General features: G+C 32.9%; 1 protein-coding gene across 1 annotated transcript in view; it reads right to left on the minus strand.

The window, feature by feature from the left end:
* Positions 1-17,281, minus strand: part of NRG4 (neuregulin 4) — a 64,964-nt gene extending 47,683 nt beyond the window's left edge. The window contains exons 1-2 of the mRNA XM_063090019.1: positions 17,254-17,281; positions 15,016-15,109 (exon numbers count right to left, since the gene is read on the minus strand). Of these exons, the coding sequence (XP_062946089.1) occupies positions 15,016-15,109; positions 17,254-17,263 (104 nt within the window). The 5' untranslated portion in view covers positions 17,264-17,281. The remainder of the gene's footprint in view (positions 1-15,015; positions 15,110-17,253) is intronic.
* Positions 17,282-21,523: the final 4,242 nt, after the last annotated feature.

Consider the following 21,523-nt stretch of genomic DNA (forward strand, 5'->3'; position numbering starts at 1 on the left):
CACATTACAGTCTAATGCCCAGTGCCGGTCAGGCAGGCCTTTTCCATCTCTTGGTTCTGCTACCTGGAAAACATGGCCTCCAAAGTCACTGAGGCAGGAAAAATGAGTGCTACAGTTTTTCCAAAAATGGTCTTTCAGAGTCAGACTTGGAAATGCTTGCATCCCTTTTGTTCATACCCTATTGTCCAAAACCCAAGTACACGGACTGTATTAATCTGTTTCTGTTGCTTATAACAAAACACCTGGAACTGGGTAATTTGTAAAGAAACAATATTTTTACTTACAGTTTCAGAGGTTGGGAAGTCCAAAGTCCAGGGAACACATCTGGTCAGGTGACTCTACAGCAGTAGGGAGTCACATGGCAAGGATGGCAGAGCAGAGAGAGAAAAGACTCTCGTGCTCTCTTTTTAAAGCCCTCAGAACCATGCCCGTGACTACCATTATAAATCCATTTACTAGAGCATGGTCCTCACAATCTAATCAACTCTTCATGGCCCCACATTTCAACTACCGTAATAGGATTTCCAACCCTCTTAATGATGTCACAGTAGGGGTTAAGTTTCTTATACGTGATCTTTGAGGGACACAAATTCAATTCACAGCATGGACCTAATCTAACTGCAAGTTAGGCTGGAAAACATAGAGAACCACATAAATATCTACAGGACACAAATGGCCTCTATAACAGCATAAAATAGAAAATGGTTAATTCTGTCTGGAAAAGCTCCATAAAGCATATAAAGCTTGAGCTAGGTTTCAGGTAATTCTACTTTATCAATTTCTACCCTACATAATGTGTAACCCAAGAGAGTTAACAGAAAAATTATTACAGACAATAAAAAATTTAGAGTACTGGGGGCATTCATTCATTCAACAGATAATTATTGAGTGTCTACTTTATGCCTGTTCTACATGCATCAGAAATATCAGTGAACAAAACAGACAAAATTTTCTTTCCCTGTAGGGCTTATATTAATAGCTCGGAAGATAGAACATAAATAATAAATAAGTAAATTATATAGTAAGTTAGTAGCTGGTTTGAGATTTGTAAATGGCAGGTAGTATTAATTTTGAGTAGAAGAATAGGTTCTCCTTTTTAAAAAGTGATCTGGGAGACCTCATTGGTATGATGATGGTGAAGACTTAAAAGAGGTGAGGAGTTAGACATCAGGATATCTTGGGGGAAAGCATTCAACATAGAAGGAAAAGCCAAGGAAACACCTAAAGTCAGGAACTCTTCTGGCATCAGGGAACAGCAAAGAGGCTAATGATGCTGGAGCAAATTGAACAAACAATAGGACAGTAGCAGGATATGAGGTTAGAACAATAATAGGAGGCCATATTATTAGGGTTTTATAGGCCACTGGCTTTTATCTGAGTGAGACAGAGAATCACTGAAGGGTTTTAAGCATAGGAGTAACATAACACTCATGAAATTTATATATAGAAATTGATTTACATCAGTAACAAAAAAACAAAATCTATAGACAAAAACTTTGGAAATGTGCAAAACATATACACAATGTTTTAAACACTCCTGAAATACACAAAAGATTTGAACAAATAAAAAGACACATCAATCTTGGATAAGACTCAGCATCATAAAGAAATAAATTTTTCTTAGTGAATTTATCAATTTAGTGTAATTACAAAAAACAAACAAACAAACAAACAAAAATCTACAGTTTTTTCTTTTGGAAAGATAAACTGGTTCTACAGTTCATATGGAAAAATAAAAAAGCAAGTACAACGTGGGTATGGGGCAAAAAACAGACTTACCATATATTAAGCTAACCATAAAGATTCAGCAACTAAGAGATTGGTACTGGCACATCAATAAATGGATGGAACAAAGGAAAATAACAGAAATTTCAATAAGAATTCAAATACATATGAAACCTATTATATAACAAAGTTAGCATCTCAAATCAGTAAGAGGATTAACTCATTTAGTATTTATTGAGTACCTACTATGTTTCAGGTACTGCTCTAGCAGTAAACATATGGCTAAAAATTTCTGTCCTCATGGGGCTGACATTCTAATGGGAATTATGATAAATAAACCAATAATGTTGGGAAGACTTGAAAGCTATTATGGTCTGAATGTGTCCCATCCAAAATTCATGTTGAAACTTAATCCCCACTGTGGTGGTATTAAGAGAGAGGGCATTCTCTGCCCTCATGAATGGATTAGGGCCTCAAAAACTGGAGGGAACTAGCTTACGCCTTTTTTTGTTCTTCCGCCCTTCTGCCATGTGAAGACAGTGTTCATCCTTTTTTGCTCTTCTGCCCCACCATGTGAGGACACACAGTATTCGCTCCTTCTGCCATGTAAAGATGTAGCAAGAAGGTCCTCACAATTCAGTGAAAGCCAGTGCCTTAATCTCGTACTTCCCAACCTCCAGAACTGTGAGAAGTAAATTTCTACTGTTTAAAAATTATCTAGTCTGGGCTGGATGGTTATTTCATTGGTTAGAGCATGGTGCGAATAACACCAAGGTCCAGGGTTCAATCCCTGTATGGGCTGGCCATGCTGCCCCACCCCCCACCCCCTGACAAGTAAATGAATGAATGAATGAATGAATAATTCAGTCTCAGGAATTTAGTTATAGCAGCACAAATAAACTAAGACAGCAGTCATATTGAAAAAGATAAACCTGGATCCATCTCTCACATCACATAAATAATCCAAATAGAATAAAGGTTTAATCAAAAAAAGATAAAGATACTTGAAACAAACCTCATAACCTTGGAGTAGGAAAGGCTTTTTTAAGTATGACTCAAACTCTGAGTGCTTTAAAATAAAAAAAATTAAAAAAAACTAACAAATTGAACTGTAGTAAAATCAAAAAAAAACTCTTGCATGGAAAAATAAATACTATAGGCTGGGTAAATAAAGAAAAATAATAAACTATAAATAGTTACCTGCAATTAATATTATAGACAGAAGGCTAATCTTCCTAATATAAGTTCTAGGGGAAAAAAAAATCAAGAATCCAATAATTAAAAATAAGCCAGCATGTAAACAAATACATTATCAAAAAATATTGTAATTAGTACTTAAACAAAATATACTCAACTTTACTCATAATTAGGAAAATACGAAATAAAAAAAACATTGTGATACTATGTTTTCATCTATCAGATTGGCAGAACTCCAGAAGTTTGACAACTCTGTTGCAAGTATATGGAGAAAAAGCTACCCAAATACACTGCTAGTGGGAGTTCAAAATAGTATTATAATACCTACGCAGAGCAATTTGGCTACACGTGTTAAAATTACAAATGCATTTACCTTTAACCCAGCAATCTCACTTCCAGAAATTTCCTTTATAGGTATATAATTCCATACATGCGAAGATTTATGTACAAGGTTATTTATTGAAGCAGTGTCTGTGCAACAACATCAATCAATAGAGGCCTGGTTAAATAAACAATGGTACATTCACACAAATGGAATATCTTCCAGTTATAAAAAAGAATTAGGAAGCCATGTATAGAGATGAACAGATATACAGGATATACTGCTAAGAAAAAACAACCAAGTACAGAATAGTGTATACAGCAGCACTGTCCAATAGAAACATAATGCCTAGTTTAAAATATTTGTAGCCACATCAAAAGAGAAAAAAAAAAAAAAACCCAGGTGGAATCATATTTAGTTATAAATTTTATTCAGTTAAATATATCCAAAATATTATCATTTCAACATGTAATCAATATAAAAATTATTGACGAGATAGTTTACATTGTTTTTCGCACCAAGTCTTCAAAATCCAAGGATTATTTTATGCTCATTGCATATCTCCATTCAGTTCCTCAGTCACACTAACCACATTTCAATTGCTAAATAGCCACATGTGGCTACTGGCTGCCATACTGGACCACAAGTATAGAATGTTCTTTTGTTCATTTGACAAATATTTATTGAATGACTATTATTTGCTAGGCACTATTTTAGTAAGAATGGGAGGATAAAAATATGCATTTTTATTTCCTTAAATTTGCAAAAAGTAGTATTGGAAGTCTAGATCAGACCCTACTGTTTTTCATATTTATAAACAGGGAGGAAAAATGTCAATAGATACAGAAGTGAGAGGAATATATTTCAGTACATCCTTTGATTTCATTTTTGATCTTTGAAAGATGTGAACTATTTAAAATTTTTAACTTAACTTTTCAAAATGAACCAGGTAACAAATAGTAGTTTGCAACAAGTCGGTGCTCCCATTTCAACTAGAAAATAAAAGGCAAATTACAAAAATCATATTTTAAAAAACATCAGAAGTATGTGGAAGCACAGACGGGACTAGATAAGCTAAAATTCCAGACAGATAAGAGCTCTTCCTTCATGAACTCACATTGACAACCACTTTTTCCCCTGGGGCATTTAGACAGTCTAGGCATAGGTTGGGGACTGAGTTTGCCTAGGCAAAGGGACTTTAGTAAGATTAAGAGAAACCCACAGAGTTTTTGATGGTTGTTAGGCTGCTGTAAGGGATTGGGTCTAAACTTATGCACATATAATAATAGCTTCAAAGTATATAAAGCAAAAATTGACAGAACTGAAAGGAAAAGCAGGCAATCTACAATCATACTTGAAGATGCTAACATACATATCTCAGTAAATAATAGGATAATCAGACAAAATATGAGCAAGGAAACAAAATTTGAATGGTACTATTTAACAACATGACTTAATTGACATTTATAGAACACTATACCAATCTATAGTTCTTTTTCAAATGTGCATGGAACGTTAACCAAAATAGATTACATGAAGGGCCATGAAGTAAGCCTCAATGAATTTCCATAGAACAAAATTGTAGAGCATATTCTCTGACTATGATGGAATTAAACTTGAAAGTAATGACAAAAATATTACCAGAAAATTCACAAATATTTTTAAATTGAGCAACACACTTTCATAGAATTAACAGATCAGAGAAGAATTTCCAAGGAACATTAGTAAACGTTTGAATAAAATAAAATAAAAATATACACACCAAAATTGTGGATGCATCTAAATCAGTCCTCAGGGAAATTTATAGTTTCAAAACTTTATATTAACGTAGATAAAAGGCTGAAAATGAATGAATTCAAGAAGCTAAAAAATAAACAGCAAATTAAGCCCACAGAAAGTGGAAGAAAAGAAATAAAGATAAGAGAACAAATCAATAAAATAAAATATTACTTGTGCTCATATTCCACATAACATTGTTGTGCAGGCAGACTATTGTTTCTCCAATTTTATAGATAAGGCAACTGTACCTCAGAGAGGTGAAACAACTAGTTCAGCATCATACAGCTTGTATGGGCAAAGCCATCCTGATACAGCTTTAAATACACACCCTGTGTTCTTAAGCAAAACTCAATACTGTCTACCATGGAAATATGTCACAAGAACAATAAAAAGATTCATACCTTTGACTAATTTATTCCAGGCCCAGATAGTTAGCCTAAGAAAATAATTTGAAAGGAAAAAAAAAATCCATATTTACAAAGAGGTTCACTCATTCCACAAATATCTGGTCATTGCTCATTATGTACCAGGAAACACAGTTAAGCAACCTATAAAATATAAATGCAGACATTAAAATGATCATTGTGAAGAATATGATACAATGTAAAAAAGCATTTATGAGATAATGTTAAATGGAAAAAGTTGACCACACTATTGGATATCTTCTATGTAAAAACAATTGGTCATGAGGATTCTGGGAAGATGTTGAAGTAAGATGCACCAGAAAACTGTCTTCCCACCTAGACAACTACACTGGCAGAATCTGTCTGATCAACTATTTTGGAACTCTGGAGTCTAATGAAGGCTTGCAACTTCCAGGGGAAGGCTTGGATAGTAAATTTTGGTTAATTTTGGTGAATTTCAGCTCTGGGCACAATAGCAGCTAACAACCCTTCCACCCCTAGCCCTGTGTCAAACAGCTGTGTACATGTTCCTGGAGCAGCTTAGGTGGGCCAAAAGGACCCTTCCCACCAAATATCAGGTATCTATGCTATGATCACTGATTGCTGCTTCCAATCACAGAGACACAAAGAGGGGATGTGGCCATTGTTGTTGCATTTCCCCCCCAATTGTTGCAATCCCTTCCCCTTCAGGCTGACATAACTTCCAGGGAAATTAAAGGGCCAGGATCCTTTTTCCCACCTTCATTTTTCTTTTTCCCCTTTGGGAGCCAGAAATTAAAGACAAAAACATTCAAAAACAACTGCATATACAAGGTAGATTAGAATGTGACTGTGCATGCCCAGGAATAGGCTCAAAAAACCACAAACAAACAAACAAACAAACAAAAAAAACCCTGAAAGACCTTAAGATTACATTTTGGACTGATCCTCAGCACAGAGACAGCCTAGAATAAACAAACAAACAACCCCCGCAAAATAAACAGTAACAAAAAAACACCAAACCTTGGAGAAGGGAAAGAGTCTGTTTCCAAAGTTACCACATTATTAGATTCAAATGTACAATTTTCACAAAAAAAACACAAAGCATATAAAGAAACAGGAAAGTATGGCATATTCAAAGTAAAAATTAAATCAACAAAAGCTGTCCCTGAAAGAGACAGAATGGCAGATATACTAAACAAAGACTTTTAAACAACTGTCTTAAAGATGCTTAAAGAACTAAGGAGAGATATGGAATAAGTCAAGAAAACAATGTATCAACAAAATGACAATATCAATAGAGATTTAAAAGATCTAAAAAAGAAACCAAAAAGAAAATCTAGCTGAAAAGTAAAATAACTAAAATGGAAAATTCACTAGAAGAATCCAAAGGCAGACTGAGAACATGGAAGAAAGAGTCAGCCAACTTGAAGATAAGGCAATGGAAATTACTGAGTTTGAGTAACAGAAAGAAAAATATTGAAGAAAAGTAAATGGAGCCAAAGGATCTGTGAGACACTATCAAACCAACATACACAGAGTGAAAGTTCCAGAAGGAGAATAGAGAGAAAGGGGTAGAGAAAATATTAGAAGAAATAATTGTTGAAAACTTGCCAAATTTGGTGAAAGACATGAATATAAACATTAAAGAAGCTCAGTGAACTCCAAGTAAGATGAGCTCAAAGAGACCCACACCAAAAGGCATTACAATAAAACTTTTGAAAGACAAAGACAAAATCCTGAAAACAGCAAGAGAGTAGAAAGGGATCTTCAATGATACAAGCAGATTTTTCATTAAGAAGTATGGAGTCCAGTAGGCAATAGGCCAATATATTTCCAGGGGTAAAAGAAAAACAACATGAATCAAGAATCCTATATCCAACAGTACTGTCCTTCAAAACTGGGAAGGAAATTAAGAAATTACCAGAAAACAAAAGCTAAAAGAGTTCTTCACCACAAGACCCACCCTGAAAGAAATGATCAAGGGAATCCTACAAGGTGAAATAAAAGGACACTAGACAGTATCTCAAAGCCATATGAAGAAATAAAGATTCCATAAAAGTAAATACATGGGCTATCTAAAAAGGTAGTATCATTGTAACAATGGTTCATAACTCCACATTTTCTATTCTATATAATTTAAGAGACTCATCTATTTAGAAGAATTATTGATTTATGTTTGGGTGCACACAATGTAGAAAAATGTAATTTTGTGATATCAACAACTGAAAGGAGTGGGTATGGAGCTATAAAAGAGCACAATTCTTGTATGTTATTGAAGTTAAGCTGGTATAAATTCAAATTAGAGTGTTATAATTTTAAGAAGTTAAATGTAATCCCCATAGTAACATCAAAAAATAGCTATAAAATATTCACAAAGGGAAACGAGGAAGGAACTTAAAAATTTCACTACCAAAAAAAAAATCAACTAAATACAAAAGAAGACAGTAATGCAGGAAATGAGGGACAAAAAGAGCAGTAAGACATATAGAAAACAAATGACAAAATGAGAGAAGGCATTACCTCCTTATCAGTAATTACTTTAAATGCAAAGGGATTAAATTCTCCAATCTAAAGGCAGAGATTACCATAACAGATAAAAACACATGATGTAATTATACACTGTTTACAAGAGACATTTTAGATCCAAAGACACAAATAGATTGAAAGTGAAGGCAAGGAGAAAGATATTCCATCCAAACAGTAACCAAAAGAAAGCAGAGGCAGCTAAACTAATATCAGAAAAAATAGACATATTAGAAAATGTTACAAGAGACAAAGAAGGACATTGTATATTAATAAAAGGTTTACTACAGCAAGAAGATAGAACAATCATAAACATTTATGTACTTAATGACAGATCATCAAAGCAGATGAAGAAAAAACTGACAGAATTGACGGGAGAAATACACAATTTTAAAATAATAGTTGCAGACTGCAATACTCCACTCTTAACAATATATAGCACAACCAGACAGAAGATAAGTAAGGAAAAATAGGCCTTAAACAATATAATAGACCAACTAGATCTAACAGTAATATACATAAGACTCTGCTCAACACCAGCAACATATACATTCTTCTCAAGTACACAAGGCATTTTCCAGGATAGACCTACATTAGGCCACAAAATAAGTCTCAATAGATTTTAAAAGATAGATATCATACAAAATATTTTCTCTGACCACAAGAGTACAAAGTTAGAAATCAGTAACAGAAGTAAAATTAGAAAACTCACAAATTTGTGAAAATTACACCACATACTTTTAACCAATGGATCAAAGAAGTAATAACAAGGGAAATTTAAAAATACTTAGAGGTAAATGAAAATAAAAATACAATATACCAAAACTTATGGGACATAATAAAAGTGGTACTAAAGGAGACATTTATAGCTATAAATGCTTACATTAAAAAACAAGACCTCAAAAAAACAATCTAACTTTACCATTTAAGGAACAAGAAAAGAAGAATAATCTAAACCCAAAACTGGCAGAAGAAAGGGAATAATATAGAGCAGACATCAATCAAATAGAGAATAGAAAAACAATAGAAAAAAAAAATCAATGAAACCAAAACCTGCTTCTTTTACGAGATAAACAAATTTGATAAATCTTTATGTTTTTTGAGATTTTTTTTTTTTTTTTTTTTTTTTTTTTGCATCTGGCTGATATGGGAAAATTGACAAACCTTTTAGCCAGATGACTAAAAAAAAAAAAAAAAAAGACTCAAATTACTAAAATCAGAAATGAAAGTGGGTCATTACTACTGATTCTACAGAAATGAAAAGTATTAGACTATGATGAATTGTTTGCTAACAAATTGGAAAACCTAGATGAAATCAACAAATTCCTAGAAACACAAAACCTACCAAAATAAATCACAAAGAAATAAAAAATCTGAACAGACCTATAACTAGTAAGGAGATTGAATTAATAATCAAGAAAAACCCCCAAAAGAAAAGCCCTGGACCTGATGGATTTACTAGTGAATCCTACCAAACAAAAAAGAAATAACACCAGTCCTTCTCATACTTTTCCCAAAAATTGAAGAAGGAACACAACCTTCTATGAAGCCAGTATTACCCTGATACCAAAGCTAAACAAAGACCTTATGAGAAAAGAAAAGTACAGACCAGTAACCCTTATAAACATTGATGCAAAACTCCTCAACAAAATACTAGCAAAATGAATTCAGCAGTGTATTAAAAAGAGTATATACCACAACCAAGTGGGATTTATTCTTGGAATGTAAAGATGATTTAACTTATGAAAATGATCAATGTAATTCATCACATTACCAGAAAGAAGGAAAAATAAAACACACAATCATCTCACATAATGCAGAAAAAGCATTTGATAAAATTCAATTCCCTTCCATGATAACAACATTCAATAAACTAGGAATAGAAGAAAACTACTTTAACATAATAATTAGCCACATATGAAAAACCCACAGTGACCATCATACCTAATGGTGAAAGACTGAAAGCTTTTCCTCTAAGATCAGTAACAAGACAAACATGCCCACTTTCACTACTTCTATTCAACATAGTACTGGAAGTTCTAGCCAGAGCAATTGGGCAAGAAAAACAAAAGTTGCTGGCCAATTAGCTCACTTGGTTGGAATGTGGTGCTGCTAACAACAAGGTCAAGGGTTTGGATCCCCTTACTGGCCAGCTGCCAAAAAACAAAAAAGAAAGAAAAGGCATCCAAGCTGGAAAGTAATAAGTAAAATTATCTCTGTTCACAAATGATATAAACTCATATGTAGAAAACCCTAAAGATTCCACAAAAAGACTGTTAGAGATAATAAATGAATTCAGCAAAGTTGCAGGATACAAATATCAGGTGCATTTCTATACACTAATGATGAACAACCTAAAAAGGAAATTATGAAAACAATTCCATTTACAACAGCATCAAAAAGAATAAAATACACAGGAATTAACCAAGAAGGTGAAAGACTCATACATTGAAAACTATAAAATATTGCTGAAAAAAATTTTAAAAGACATCAATAAACGAAAACACATCCATGTTCATGGACTGGAAAACCTAATATTGTTAAGGTATCAGTACTACCCAAAGCAATCTACAGATTCAATGCAATCTCTATCAAAATCCCAATGACTTTTTTTGCAGAAATAGAAAAGCCCATTCTAAAATTCATATAGAATTGCAAGGGACCTGGAATTGCCAAAACAATCTCCAAACAGAAGAACAAAGATGGAAGATTCACACTTCCTGATTTTGAAATCTACTACAAAGCTACAGTAATTAAAACAGTGTGGTACTGGCCTAAAATTAGACATACAACTGTATAGACCAATGGAATAAATTAGAGGGCCCTGAAATAAATACTCACATATGTGTTCAAATGATATTTGAAACAGTGCCAAGACCACTCAATGGGGGAAGAACAGTCTTTTAACAAATACTGATGATAAAGGGAAATTTCACTGGCAGACATAACCATTTTAAATTTATATGTGCTTAATAACATTGCTTCAAAATAGTTTGAGCAAAAATTAACAAAAATTGTAAGATGTTGAAGATCCAAAAATCACAGCAGGGAATTTTGACATACTTCTTCAGTTACTGATAAATCAAATAAAAAAGAAATAGTAAGAATATAAAGGCTCTGAACAGCACATTATAACAAACTCAATCTATTAATATATAAAACCCTGAACCCATCAATTAAAGAATGCACATTCTTCTCTAGTACACACAGACCATTTAAAACACTATCTACGAAACAGGCTTCAAAGCAAACGTCAACAAACACTAAAGAGTTGATATTATGGAGTCCTTAATTTAAAAATATTAGCTTAAAAATATCAGTGAGCACGGGATGGCCTGTGGCTCACTTGGGAGAGTGTGGTGCTGACAACACCAAGTCAAGGGTTAAGATCCCCTTACTGGTCATGTTTAAAAAAAAAAAAAAATCAGCGAGCCAAATGACCAACTGAAGAAATTACATAATGAAAACTAGAGGATGCTCAAAGAAAGTACAATAAAGAAAAAAAATGGGCAAGAGGAAAAAAGACAAATGTATGGTAAGACAAATTTGTAAAGCAAAAAAATAAAAAATAAAAATAAATAGATTTGTAAAGCATACTTGTATGCTTGTATATTGCCACTATAGTGTTTCTTATTTTGTTTACTAATTCACTTACCCTTTTCACTCAAGAAAAATATACTTATCACTGATTCATAAATGAAACTATTTCTAAAAGTAAACTATATATTCAGTCAACAATTATTGACATTTTTGCTTATCCTGGGCAAGGCACTGTCCTAGGTGCTGGGATAGAGTAGGGAATATTTATAATTCAATAAGGGAGCTGAGCATATAAACGATGCAAAATACAGAATGTAGTAATAATTTTCACATATTTCTCTGAAAGTTCAGAGGAGTGAGAGGTTAATTCTGATTTACAATGGGGTAAGAGATTAGAGAGGAAGTAGCCTTGAGATGTAAGTAGGATTTGAAAATGCACTGATAGGAAGAAAGGGCAGGAGTACAATTACAAATTACAGTCAACATAATTCAAGGTATATCTAATATGAATAGCGAGTGATTCTGGTTAGAATACAGACCAAGGAATAGGAGAAAGCCAAGAACATGGTTTGGAGCCAAACAGTAAAAAATTCTAAAAGCTAGATTAAAAAGGTGAGATTTTAGTTCATAGATGGCAGAAGGGTAGATATGAGGGCTATTACTGAATTTTTTTGTTTTATTTTAGCAGGAGTCTTGATGAGAATTAAGCTCTAGGAAAATTGGTTAGAGGACTATTTCTATAGACAAAGCAGGGGTTAAGAAAGGGCTAACAACAGTGATAGTAATAATAACAATAGTGATAGTAAGAACAGAAAGAACTAGAGAGATGAGAGAATACAGCAAAGGTAGAAATATGATTTGAAAGCTGGAGAAGGGGGAAGTGATAGAGTCAAAGATGAGTCTGGGGTTTCTCATTTACAAGACAGTTGGGATGTCATTAACAGAAATAGGGAATGCAGGAAATAATATGAGCTGAGATTGAAAATCAGTTTATCACCCTTAGATATATTGCTATTATAGGTTACAGAGCTACATTAAAAATGTGGTCCTATGATCATTGGAAAAGAATTATTTTTATAAAATAATATTTAAAATATATCTGCCATTCAACTTCACTGAATCTTCAGTTACTACATTCCTTCCTTTTCTGCTTCCCCTTTGTCTCCCTCTACCCACACCCTGACTTTGCTTCCTTCCAAGTTTTGAACAACCAGGATACAACATTCACATCACACAGAGGGCATCAATCCCACAGAATCTCCTGCTGTTGTGCAACATCGTGACCTTGCTTCATTCCTATCCATCATAAACCCTGAGGCAAAGTTTCATCTACTCTTTAAGTACCATTCTTAAAGTTTGAAATTAGGAAGAAACTAGACACATTCTTAAACCTAGTGTGGGTGCCAGCAAAGTTGCCCTTTCTCTTTCATTGGTAACTTTTTGAAAATATACTAAAAACATATATTCAAGTTACAAAAACAGGGGAGACAACCTAGGTTTCTTCCCATTTCTATGACTCTCTAAATTCCAGTACTCTTAATTTTCTTTCAACTTACTCAGTGCAGTATAATAGACACTCAGTATACAGACGGATCGTAAATGTACAGCTTGATGGACCAAGTATTCTGACCACAATGTAATTAAGTTAGATATAAAAACAAAAAGATAACCTAAAAACCCCCATAGGTGAAAGAAAAAATCATTATGGAAAAAACTTAAAACTTAGAACTGAACTATCTGAAGCTAAAGTGTATTTGAAATTTTTAACATTAAATACAGTCTATTAGAAAAGAGGGCTAAAGATCAATGCTCAAGAACAAAGTTAAGGACTCATGCTACCTGCTTACATTCATTATAAAGCTATATTTATCAAGACTGTTTAGTGGTGAAGACAGAAACATAGATCAGTGGAATCTAATAGTCCAGGAATAGACCTACACATACATGGTTAATTGATTTTTGACAAAGGCATAAAGGCAATTCAATGGAGAAAGGATAGTCTTTTCACCCATGTAGCTACCCACCAAGATCAAAACACAGTGTTAGTATCTTTTACTAATTAAATGTTTTTCTTCTGATAAGCATTTTAGTTTCATTTTATGAATGTCCTGTGCTATATCCCCTTAGAAATAACCCAGAATGAATATATTATAAGGTTAAGTGAACCTTGGGAGTTGTGTTTAAAGGCCATTTCTTTCTTCTTCCTCTCTGTATGATCTTTGGCAAATCACTTGATTTCTCGTTTTCTCCTTATTTTTCATTTTCCTATGGTCTCCCCTGCCTCCTTTCTCTAAGGTTTTTGTGAGAATGAAATGCCAAAATGTAAATAAAGAATAGGGTCAACAACAAAATTTAGAGGGGCAATGGAAATATTCTATATTGATGTGGCAGTGGCTTCATGGGTATAACATTTGTTAAAATTATCATTTGTGTACTTTAAATGAATACAGTTTATCATATATAAATTATATCTTAGTAAATAGATTTAAAAACAAAAAGAAACTGTTCAGGCACATAGTGGGGTGTTAAGTAATTGTTAGTTTTTTCCTCTATCCCTCTCCCTTTATATATTCACTTGGGAGGAAAAACACCTAGGCGCTACTCCTCAAATGAAAACCCCTAAAAACTTCTTGAGATAATTATGATGTTACTTCTCTGCCTCCTCTTCTTCAGACAAAATCCCAGTAACTTTAACTCTTCCTACAAATTTTACTTTTCTATCCTTTATTTAGCAAGGTTTTAAATCTTAAATCTAGATTCTATACCTCTCTTCAGTTAATGAACAAAAAAGAGTAACCCGCACACATGTGACAAAATATCTTGAGGTCACTAGGTGTTAGCTCCACAATGTCCGTGGACCTCATTGGTCTTACTAAGTTGCTAACTCACGTAGTACAAAAAGAGGTTTATCATATGCCGTTAAATTCTGTTCAGCCAAACTCACAGGAAGCCAGCTATACAAGTACTGTTTTGAAGTCTTTTATTGATCACTAGCTGTATCTATACAAGCAGAGTGAATCATATTATTTTAAAACAATAGCGGCTAAGACATCCTTTTTTACTTGCTACCCCCATTAGAAAAACATATCTCTTAATTTTCTTTATGATATATCAAGTGTAAGTTTTGGTACCAACTTAGTCATCATGGATTTATGTATTCTAAACTTGAAACAAAATATCTCATGTTGGGCTTTTTACTTTAGTGAATTCTCTAGCTGTTTTGCCAGTAATATTAAACATAGACTGCCTTCCCTGAATTGCTAAAATCAGAGAATTCACTAAAATGGATTTTTTTAAACAAATCTGTCTTGGCTAGAAACTACCACCACCGATTTTCAAAATAAACACCTTGATGAATGAGATTTTTATTCGCTACTTTCTTTTGTTTTTGTTTTGTTTCAAAAGCATAATTTTGCCCTTCATATATATGAAGTCTTCCTCACACTTTTTCATCTTACACTTTTTGTTTACTTTTTGTCACTTCTCAAAGTAGTAGATGATAAAAAATAAAATTACCCTCCCCCCCCAATCCACTTCACTCACCTACAAAATGGGCTGGAAATAGTAGGTATCACATAACAAATCCCCCCGTTCAGGCAAAATGACCTGTGGCTGGGACCACAGGGCTCTTCGTGAGCTAAAACACGCACATGTAAGAAAAAGAGAAAGACAAATTAAAATTTCTCTAACACAACAAGGAATAGGAATAACTATCTTAGAATGAAGTTGCAATTCTAAATATTAGAATGAAGAATGTTTTCTCGAAATGAAAGAATCTTATTCTTATTGGATGGGCAGGGACTTCTATCCCTTTGAGGGAAGAATTAATCTGTCCTAAGGATATGGCCATTAACTACAATGTATTTAGAAGCCATATAACAGAAATAAGAAGTCTCTATATTAGTTAGAGTAAAAGGAAGTGATTAAGATCTTAGAATAAACAGGGCCTTTCTCATTTAGTACAGAGCTTCTGCAGTATATTACTTAGAGCTTTCTTGGCCCAGGGTGTACTTAGATTCTTATTTTTCCTATTAGTACTCAAATATATAAGATCTGAAAGTGTGGTAGAAAAAAGATTTAGATAATTGAAATACATTTTGATTTCCAAAATTATCTCTAAATATTCCTATCTATAACATTCTTAATGTCAAAAACCACAAATTATATAATCTTATAAGGTTTTGATTTGCAAGGGGATTTTAGGTAATAGCTAGTAACGGTAAAGACAAATTCTGAAGTTAAATTAAAACTCAAGTCATTGCTTGATATACAGTCAAAACTTTTAGAATATTAAGAAAATAAATCTCCTTTTCTCTTTTGCTTCCTTTCTCTCCCTCCTCTTTCTCTATCCTCACCTCCTTCTTTATCTTTGCCTTTCCTTTCTCCCTTGGTATCTCTCCTTCCTTCCAACCTCACCCCCACCCCCACCTTAGGAAAAACATCCCTTTCCTTTCACTTGTGGTCACCAAAGCCACTGTATAGAAAATAGAAATAACAATAGTAAAATTCACAGAGTCATTATACTACTATTTATGATTAGAACAGAAAACTGCTGAATACTTTATCTTTCACTCTTAAAGGGGGGAATTATATTGCTTTAAAACTGCGTGGTTAGTTCCTGATTGTTTCTGTCTAGGCATTTACCTAGAATCACCTAATGTGAAGAAGAAAATGGCTTTACTCCCAGTTGGCATCCAATTTAGCATTTAGAAAAAATAGTTTATCAACGTTTTTAAAAATCTAGCATTTATTTGCCAATAAGAGAACAGTGTCTGTCAAGATATAATTGCCACAAAATTTTATTTTAAAAAAAAAGATATAATTGCCATAAGCCAGATATCTCTACAATTAGCATTTGAAATTTTGAAACTTTTTAACTTTAGAATTGAGAAAAACCTATTCTAGCATCACACTATAACTATGAAAGTATAATAGTATAAAGAGGAAAACAGAACTACAAAGAATTTAAGTGGTAAAAAAGAAAGTAAATCAACCAAAAATAATTCTTTTAGATTTTTTTCCGTTTTTATGTAATACCATACTTCTTTATAGTCAAACAACTTCTAATATGATTATACAAATTTTCAGGAACAATTTGGGTAACAAACAAGATCCCAATTAACATGACATTACATCAGAATCATGGGAGTCATCACATGGTTTTTCATTGAGAGTGTAATGTAACATCACAGCTGAAATTAATTAATCCTTGTTTTTAACTGGATGATAACCAGACATATCTCAACACAGGTTTTTTTTTGTTTGTTTGTTTGTTTTTTTGTTTTTTTTTTAAAGATGACCGGTAAGGGGATCTTAACCCTTGACTTGGTGTTGTCAGCACCACGCTCACCCAGTGAGCAACCGGCCATCCCTATGTGGGATCTGAACCTGTGGCCTTGGTGTTATCAGCACCACACTCTACCGAGTGAGCCACAGGCCAGCCCTCAACACAGGTATTTTGTCAGTAAAGAAAACTCATCTAACCTGAATCACTATCTCTGAATCTATTTTTATTCTGACTAATTTCATTTACTTATTATTTAAGAAGTTGATATCAGAGTGAGCTAGAATTTATTAGTTTGTAAAAACCAATAAAACATATAAACCTAAAATAAACAAGTTTTATGTTATAAAGGAAGGTCTTTCAAAACCAAAATATTTCATATTTTTGAAATGATTTTAGATAGGGAAAAATATAGTTTTGTGTTAACATACATTTTTTATTGTTATTCTATTGCTATTAACATACATTGACAAAAGTATAAACTTACAAGAAATTACCTGTTGACATCTTAATTTTTAAATAGTTTCATTCTTGATCAAAACATTAGGGTTGAAAAACAGCACCTAAAATAATTTAAAATTAATAATTTAGGAAAAATGCTTTTTTGAGGGCATTATAAAGTGTCAAATATCCTAATAGCAATACTCTTAAACATTGAAAATAATTAAGACATTTATATACTAATAACAAAATTAGAGCATCTATTTTTTAGATACTTATTACATATCAATGAAAAATCTGGACACATAAAACTAAAAGATCAACTTTAAATAGTATAAATACACTAAATATAAATCATTGCCTAAATAATGTAATTTAATCTTAAATCTCTCTAAAGAAAAATCTAATAAGTTTTACTTTTAATAAACATTATTAAAGTAAAATAGTGTACTACATGAGATCATTTATGAAAGATACGAGGTAGAAAATGAAATTGAATGACCTGAATTGACTTATTGCTTTTTCTTTTCTTTTCTTTTCTTTTGGCAGCTAGCCGGTACAAGGATCTGAACCATTGACCTGGGTATTAAAGCTGACGTTTTGCTTTTTTATAAAGCCTATTTATAATCTGACTTTTAATTAGAATCGATAACTTCTGATTTTTCAATTTATTGAAAATGGCCAAACACACACTACAGAAAAATCTTTAACAGCATTTAAATTGTTTGCATTTTTATAGAACCTTTAAAACTTTTATGAAAACATTTTTAAGTTTACCAATAGATCGCACATTACATTTACCAATCTACACATGCCTTTCTTTTAAAAAAAAGCCTGGCATCTGGCAAAGCAAAGTAGCTACTGAGACATGCTTATGTGTGAAGTTATCTGCTGTAACAGAAACAAAGGAATTAAAAAATATATTTGAAGAGAGGAAGAATTTACACTTACATTATGATTACAAGGTCTCAGTTCTGTTTTATAAAGGTGATTTACTCCTGATTTAAGCACAACGACTTTGTAACAGAAATCTCAATCTACAACTTCCTATTAACACAGGTGTAATACAAAGGTCTTCTCCCAAAGCCAATCACTCTTTCTTATACAGAGAAGCAGTGAGAGAGCGAGAGAGCAAGAGAGCAAAAGAGCAAGAGAGAAAGGACAAACATTAAACCTATTTGATTTGAAATAATTATTGACTCATTCTGAGTTTCTTTTTCTTTTTTTCTTTTCTTTTCTTTTTTTTTTTTTTACAAACAAACAGGGCTTACCTCAATAAAAACTTACATTCACACAAAAAATAAATTTTGTTGGACATGCAGTGTTTCAAAAGTTTTTGAATACTGCAGACTACAGCAGCTGTGACTTGCATTTTATAACACGTCAAAATCTGATTTATATGGCTGCAATGTGGGTGAGACAGACCAAGGTGTGCACAGAGGTCAGGCACAGGCTGAGGGAACCACCCCTTTAGTCCACATGTTCAGAGCTGCAAATGGAGCAGAATTTTATTTGGAAAAGGACTTGTACTAAGCTGCACTTCCAAATCACTGTCCAAGTTTTAAAATTATGAAATAAGCCACATTCTTTAGACTCCTTACTTACCTTTGCATGTCTGAATAATTCAAGAGTGTTGTCTAAGTTCATGGAGAAAAAGAATTTTAATGTGGAGCTAATGGACAAGTGTTCCACAGAATATTTTTTTAAAAAAGAATTTTCTTACAAACTACATAAAATTTAGATAAATAATGACTTGAAGAACTTATGAAACTGAAAGAAGGTAATAGCTATAATAGAACTTATAACATCATGTTCAACTGGAAATTAATGTAATCACTGAACTTGACTAATACTAATGACAATATAACTACCTGAAAACTATGGCAAAGCTATTATATATGCATTAAAGAAAGCTAAGTTTTAAAAATTATAAATTTAAAATATTGACTTAAAGTATGATTTTGTATAAAGGAAGTACAGGGTTCTTTATCATGTAATTATCTAAACTATGCCAAGCATTCAGATGGTTATCTTTTCTAAAAGCACAATTCAGACATTACTATTTGATGTAAAACACAGAAACTAGTACATTTGTTTTATTCTTTTAAGGAAATGTTTAAATAAACTCATACAATTACATACTCTGAAACAATTTTTTTCATTATTACATATTATCTCCCACATTCAAAGGCAAATTTTACATAGCAATAATCATTATATATGTACACATATACATACACCCATTAAATCTTTTTATAAAAAGTAAGTATCCTTTATTTTATTTAAGTGATGGAAATATGATGCTATTTACTAATATGAAAATAACTACTAACTTGTATATGGGAGATACTCTGTGACTTCATAACATTCAAGATGTATTTATTAAGAGATATATTCTGATAGTTTTGTATTGATTATTTTTGGCACGATGCAAATATGAAAGCTTTGGGGCCATGTAATTCTAAAGTAGATTTTCTACTTTACTTGAAAATCTAACTTTTTACTCTAAATGAAAACCTTGGTCTTTAAGTCTTAATTTATTTCTCCATTCACCTATCAACAAACGTGTACTAAATGGTCTACCACCCTTAAACAAATGACAGTCTCTTGCCTATGTTACAGGCACATAAACAAGTAATTACAAAAGCGTTTTAGGCTGACTCATATAAACCACATTTTGACTTACAAAAATGACAATTTCATGAATTCAACATAATATTCTCACAGACACATATGTATATCACTATATTAACACACACAAAAAATGTTTAACTGTTATTGAAGAGAATCAGGGAAAGATTCCAAGAGGCAGTGTTATTTCCACTTAATCTTGAATAATGAGTAAGAGCTTGTAAACAGAGACAGACGAGCATTCCAGACAGAGGTAACAGGAAGATCCAATGTATTCAGATAATTGCGGGTAGATCACAGGTCAGGATGTGTGCAGGGTGTGGGGGGGGGGAGGGTTTTTTTTTTGTTTTTTATTTGGTGGCTGGCCAGTATGGGGATCTGGACCAGTGACCTTGATGTTACACGGCTGTGCTCTAAGCATCTGAGCTGACCAGCCAGCCTTGTAGGAGAGTGGGATGGTGGGGAAAAGAGTGGCAAGAATAGACAGTGTAAAACAAGTAGGGTCCAGATTGTAAATTTTGTCTTAAAGTCAATGGGAAGCCTTTGAAGGGTTTTTAGCAAAGGAGTGACATGAACACATCAGCATTTTGGAAAATTCATTTTTTTTTTTTTTTAATGATGACCAGTAAGGGGATCTTAACCCTTGACTCGGTGTTGTCAGCACCATGCTCTCCCAAGTGAGCCAACCGGCCATCCCTACATAGGGATCTGAACCCATGGCCTTGGTGTCATCAGCACCACACTCTCCCAAGTGAGCCACAGGCCGGCCCTTGGAAAATTAATTTTAATGGCAGTGTGGAAAATAGATTAAAACCTGCAAAGGAAATGGTATTAGAAAAAGCAGTTTAGAGGCTATTTTAATAATCAAGAATAGAGACAAAATAAAGCAATAAGAATTAGGATAAAGAAGAGTTTGGGTAAAAATATACTTCAGAGGTGCACTTATAGAATAGGTGAGCAGGGTAGGAAAGAAAAAAAATCAAGAATAACTTTCAAGTATTGCTGAAATTAAACAATTAAAGAAATAGCTATTAGGGAAATGCATATTAAAACCACAATGAGATACCATTTAAAACCCACTGGAATGGCTATAATAAAAATGACAGACAATCAAAAGTGCTGCCAAGGATATGGTGAAACTGGAACCCCCATACATTGCTGGTGGGACTATAAAATTGTAGAAACTATTTAGAAAATAGTTTCATAGTTACTTAAAAAGTTAGAAATAAATTTACCATATAAATGTATGCAGAGAAATGGAAAGAGGTCCATGCAAAGACTTGTATGCTAATGTTTAAAACAGCATTATTTATAATGATCCCAAACTGGAAAAAACCAAAATGTCCATTAACTAATGAAAGGATAAACAAAATGTGGTATATCTACACAAAGGAATACTATTCAGCAATAAAATGGAATGAAGTATTAGTACATGTTACAATATGGACGAACTTCAAAAATATGTTATGTGAAAGAAGCCCAGTCACAAAAGATCACATATTATATGACTCCATTTATATGAAGTGTCTAGAAAAGGCAAATCTGTAGAGACAGTAGATTAATGGTTGCCTGCAAGTAGGGCTGGAAAAGGAAAATGACTGCAAATGAGCATGAAGGGTACTTCCTAGAGTGATGGATATGTCCTAAAATTAGATTATGAAAATGGTTGCACAACTCTGTAAATTTATTAGGAGT

The sequence above is a fragment of the Cynocephalus volans genome, chromosome 3, assembly GCF_027409185.1.
Source record: "Cynocephalus volans isolate mCynVol1 chromosome 3, mCynVol1.pri, whole genome shotgun sequence".
NCBI classification, from domain to species: Eukaryota; Metazoa; Chordata; class Mammalia; order Dermoptera; family Cynocephalidae; genus Cynocephalus; species Cynocephalus volans.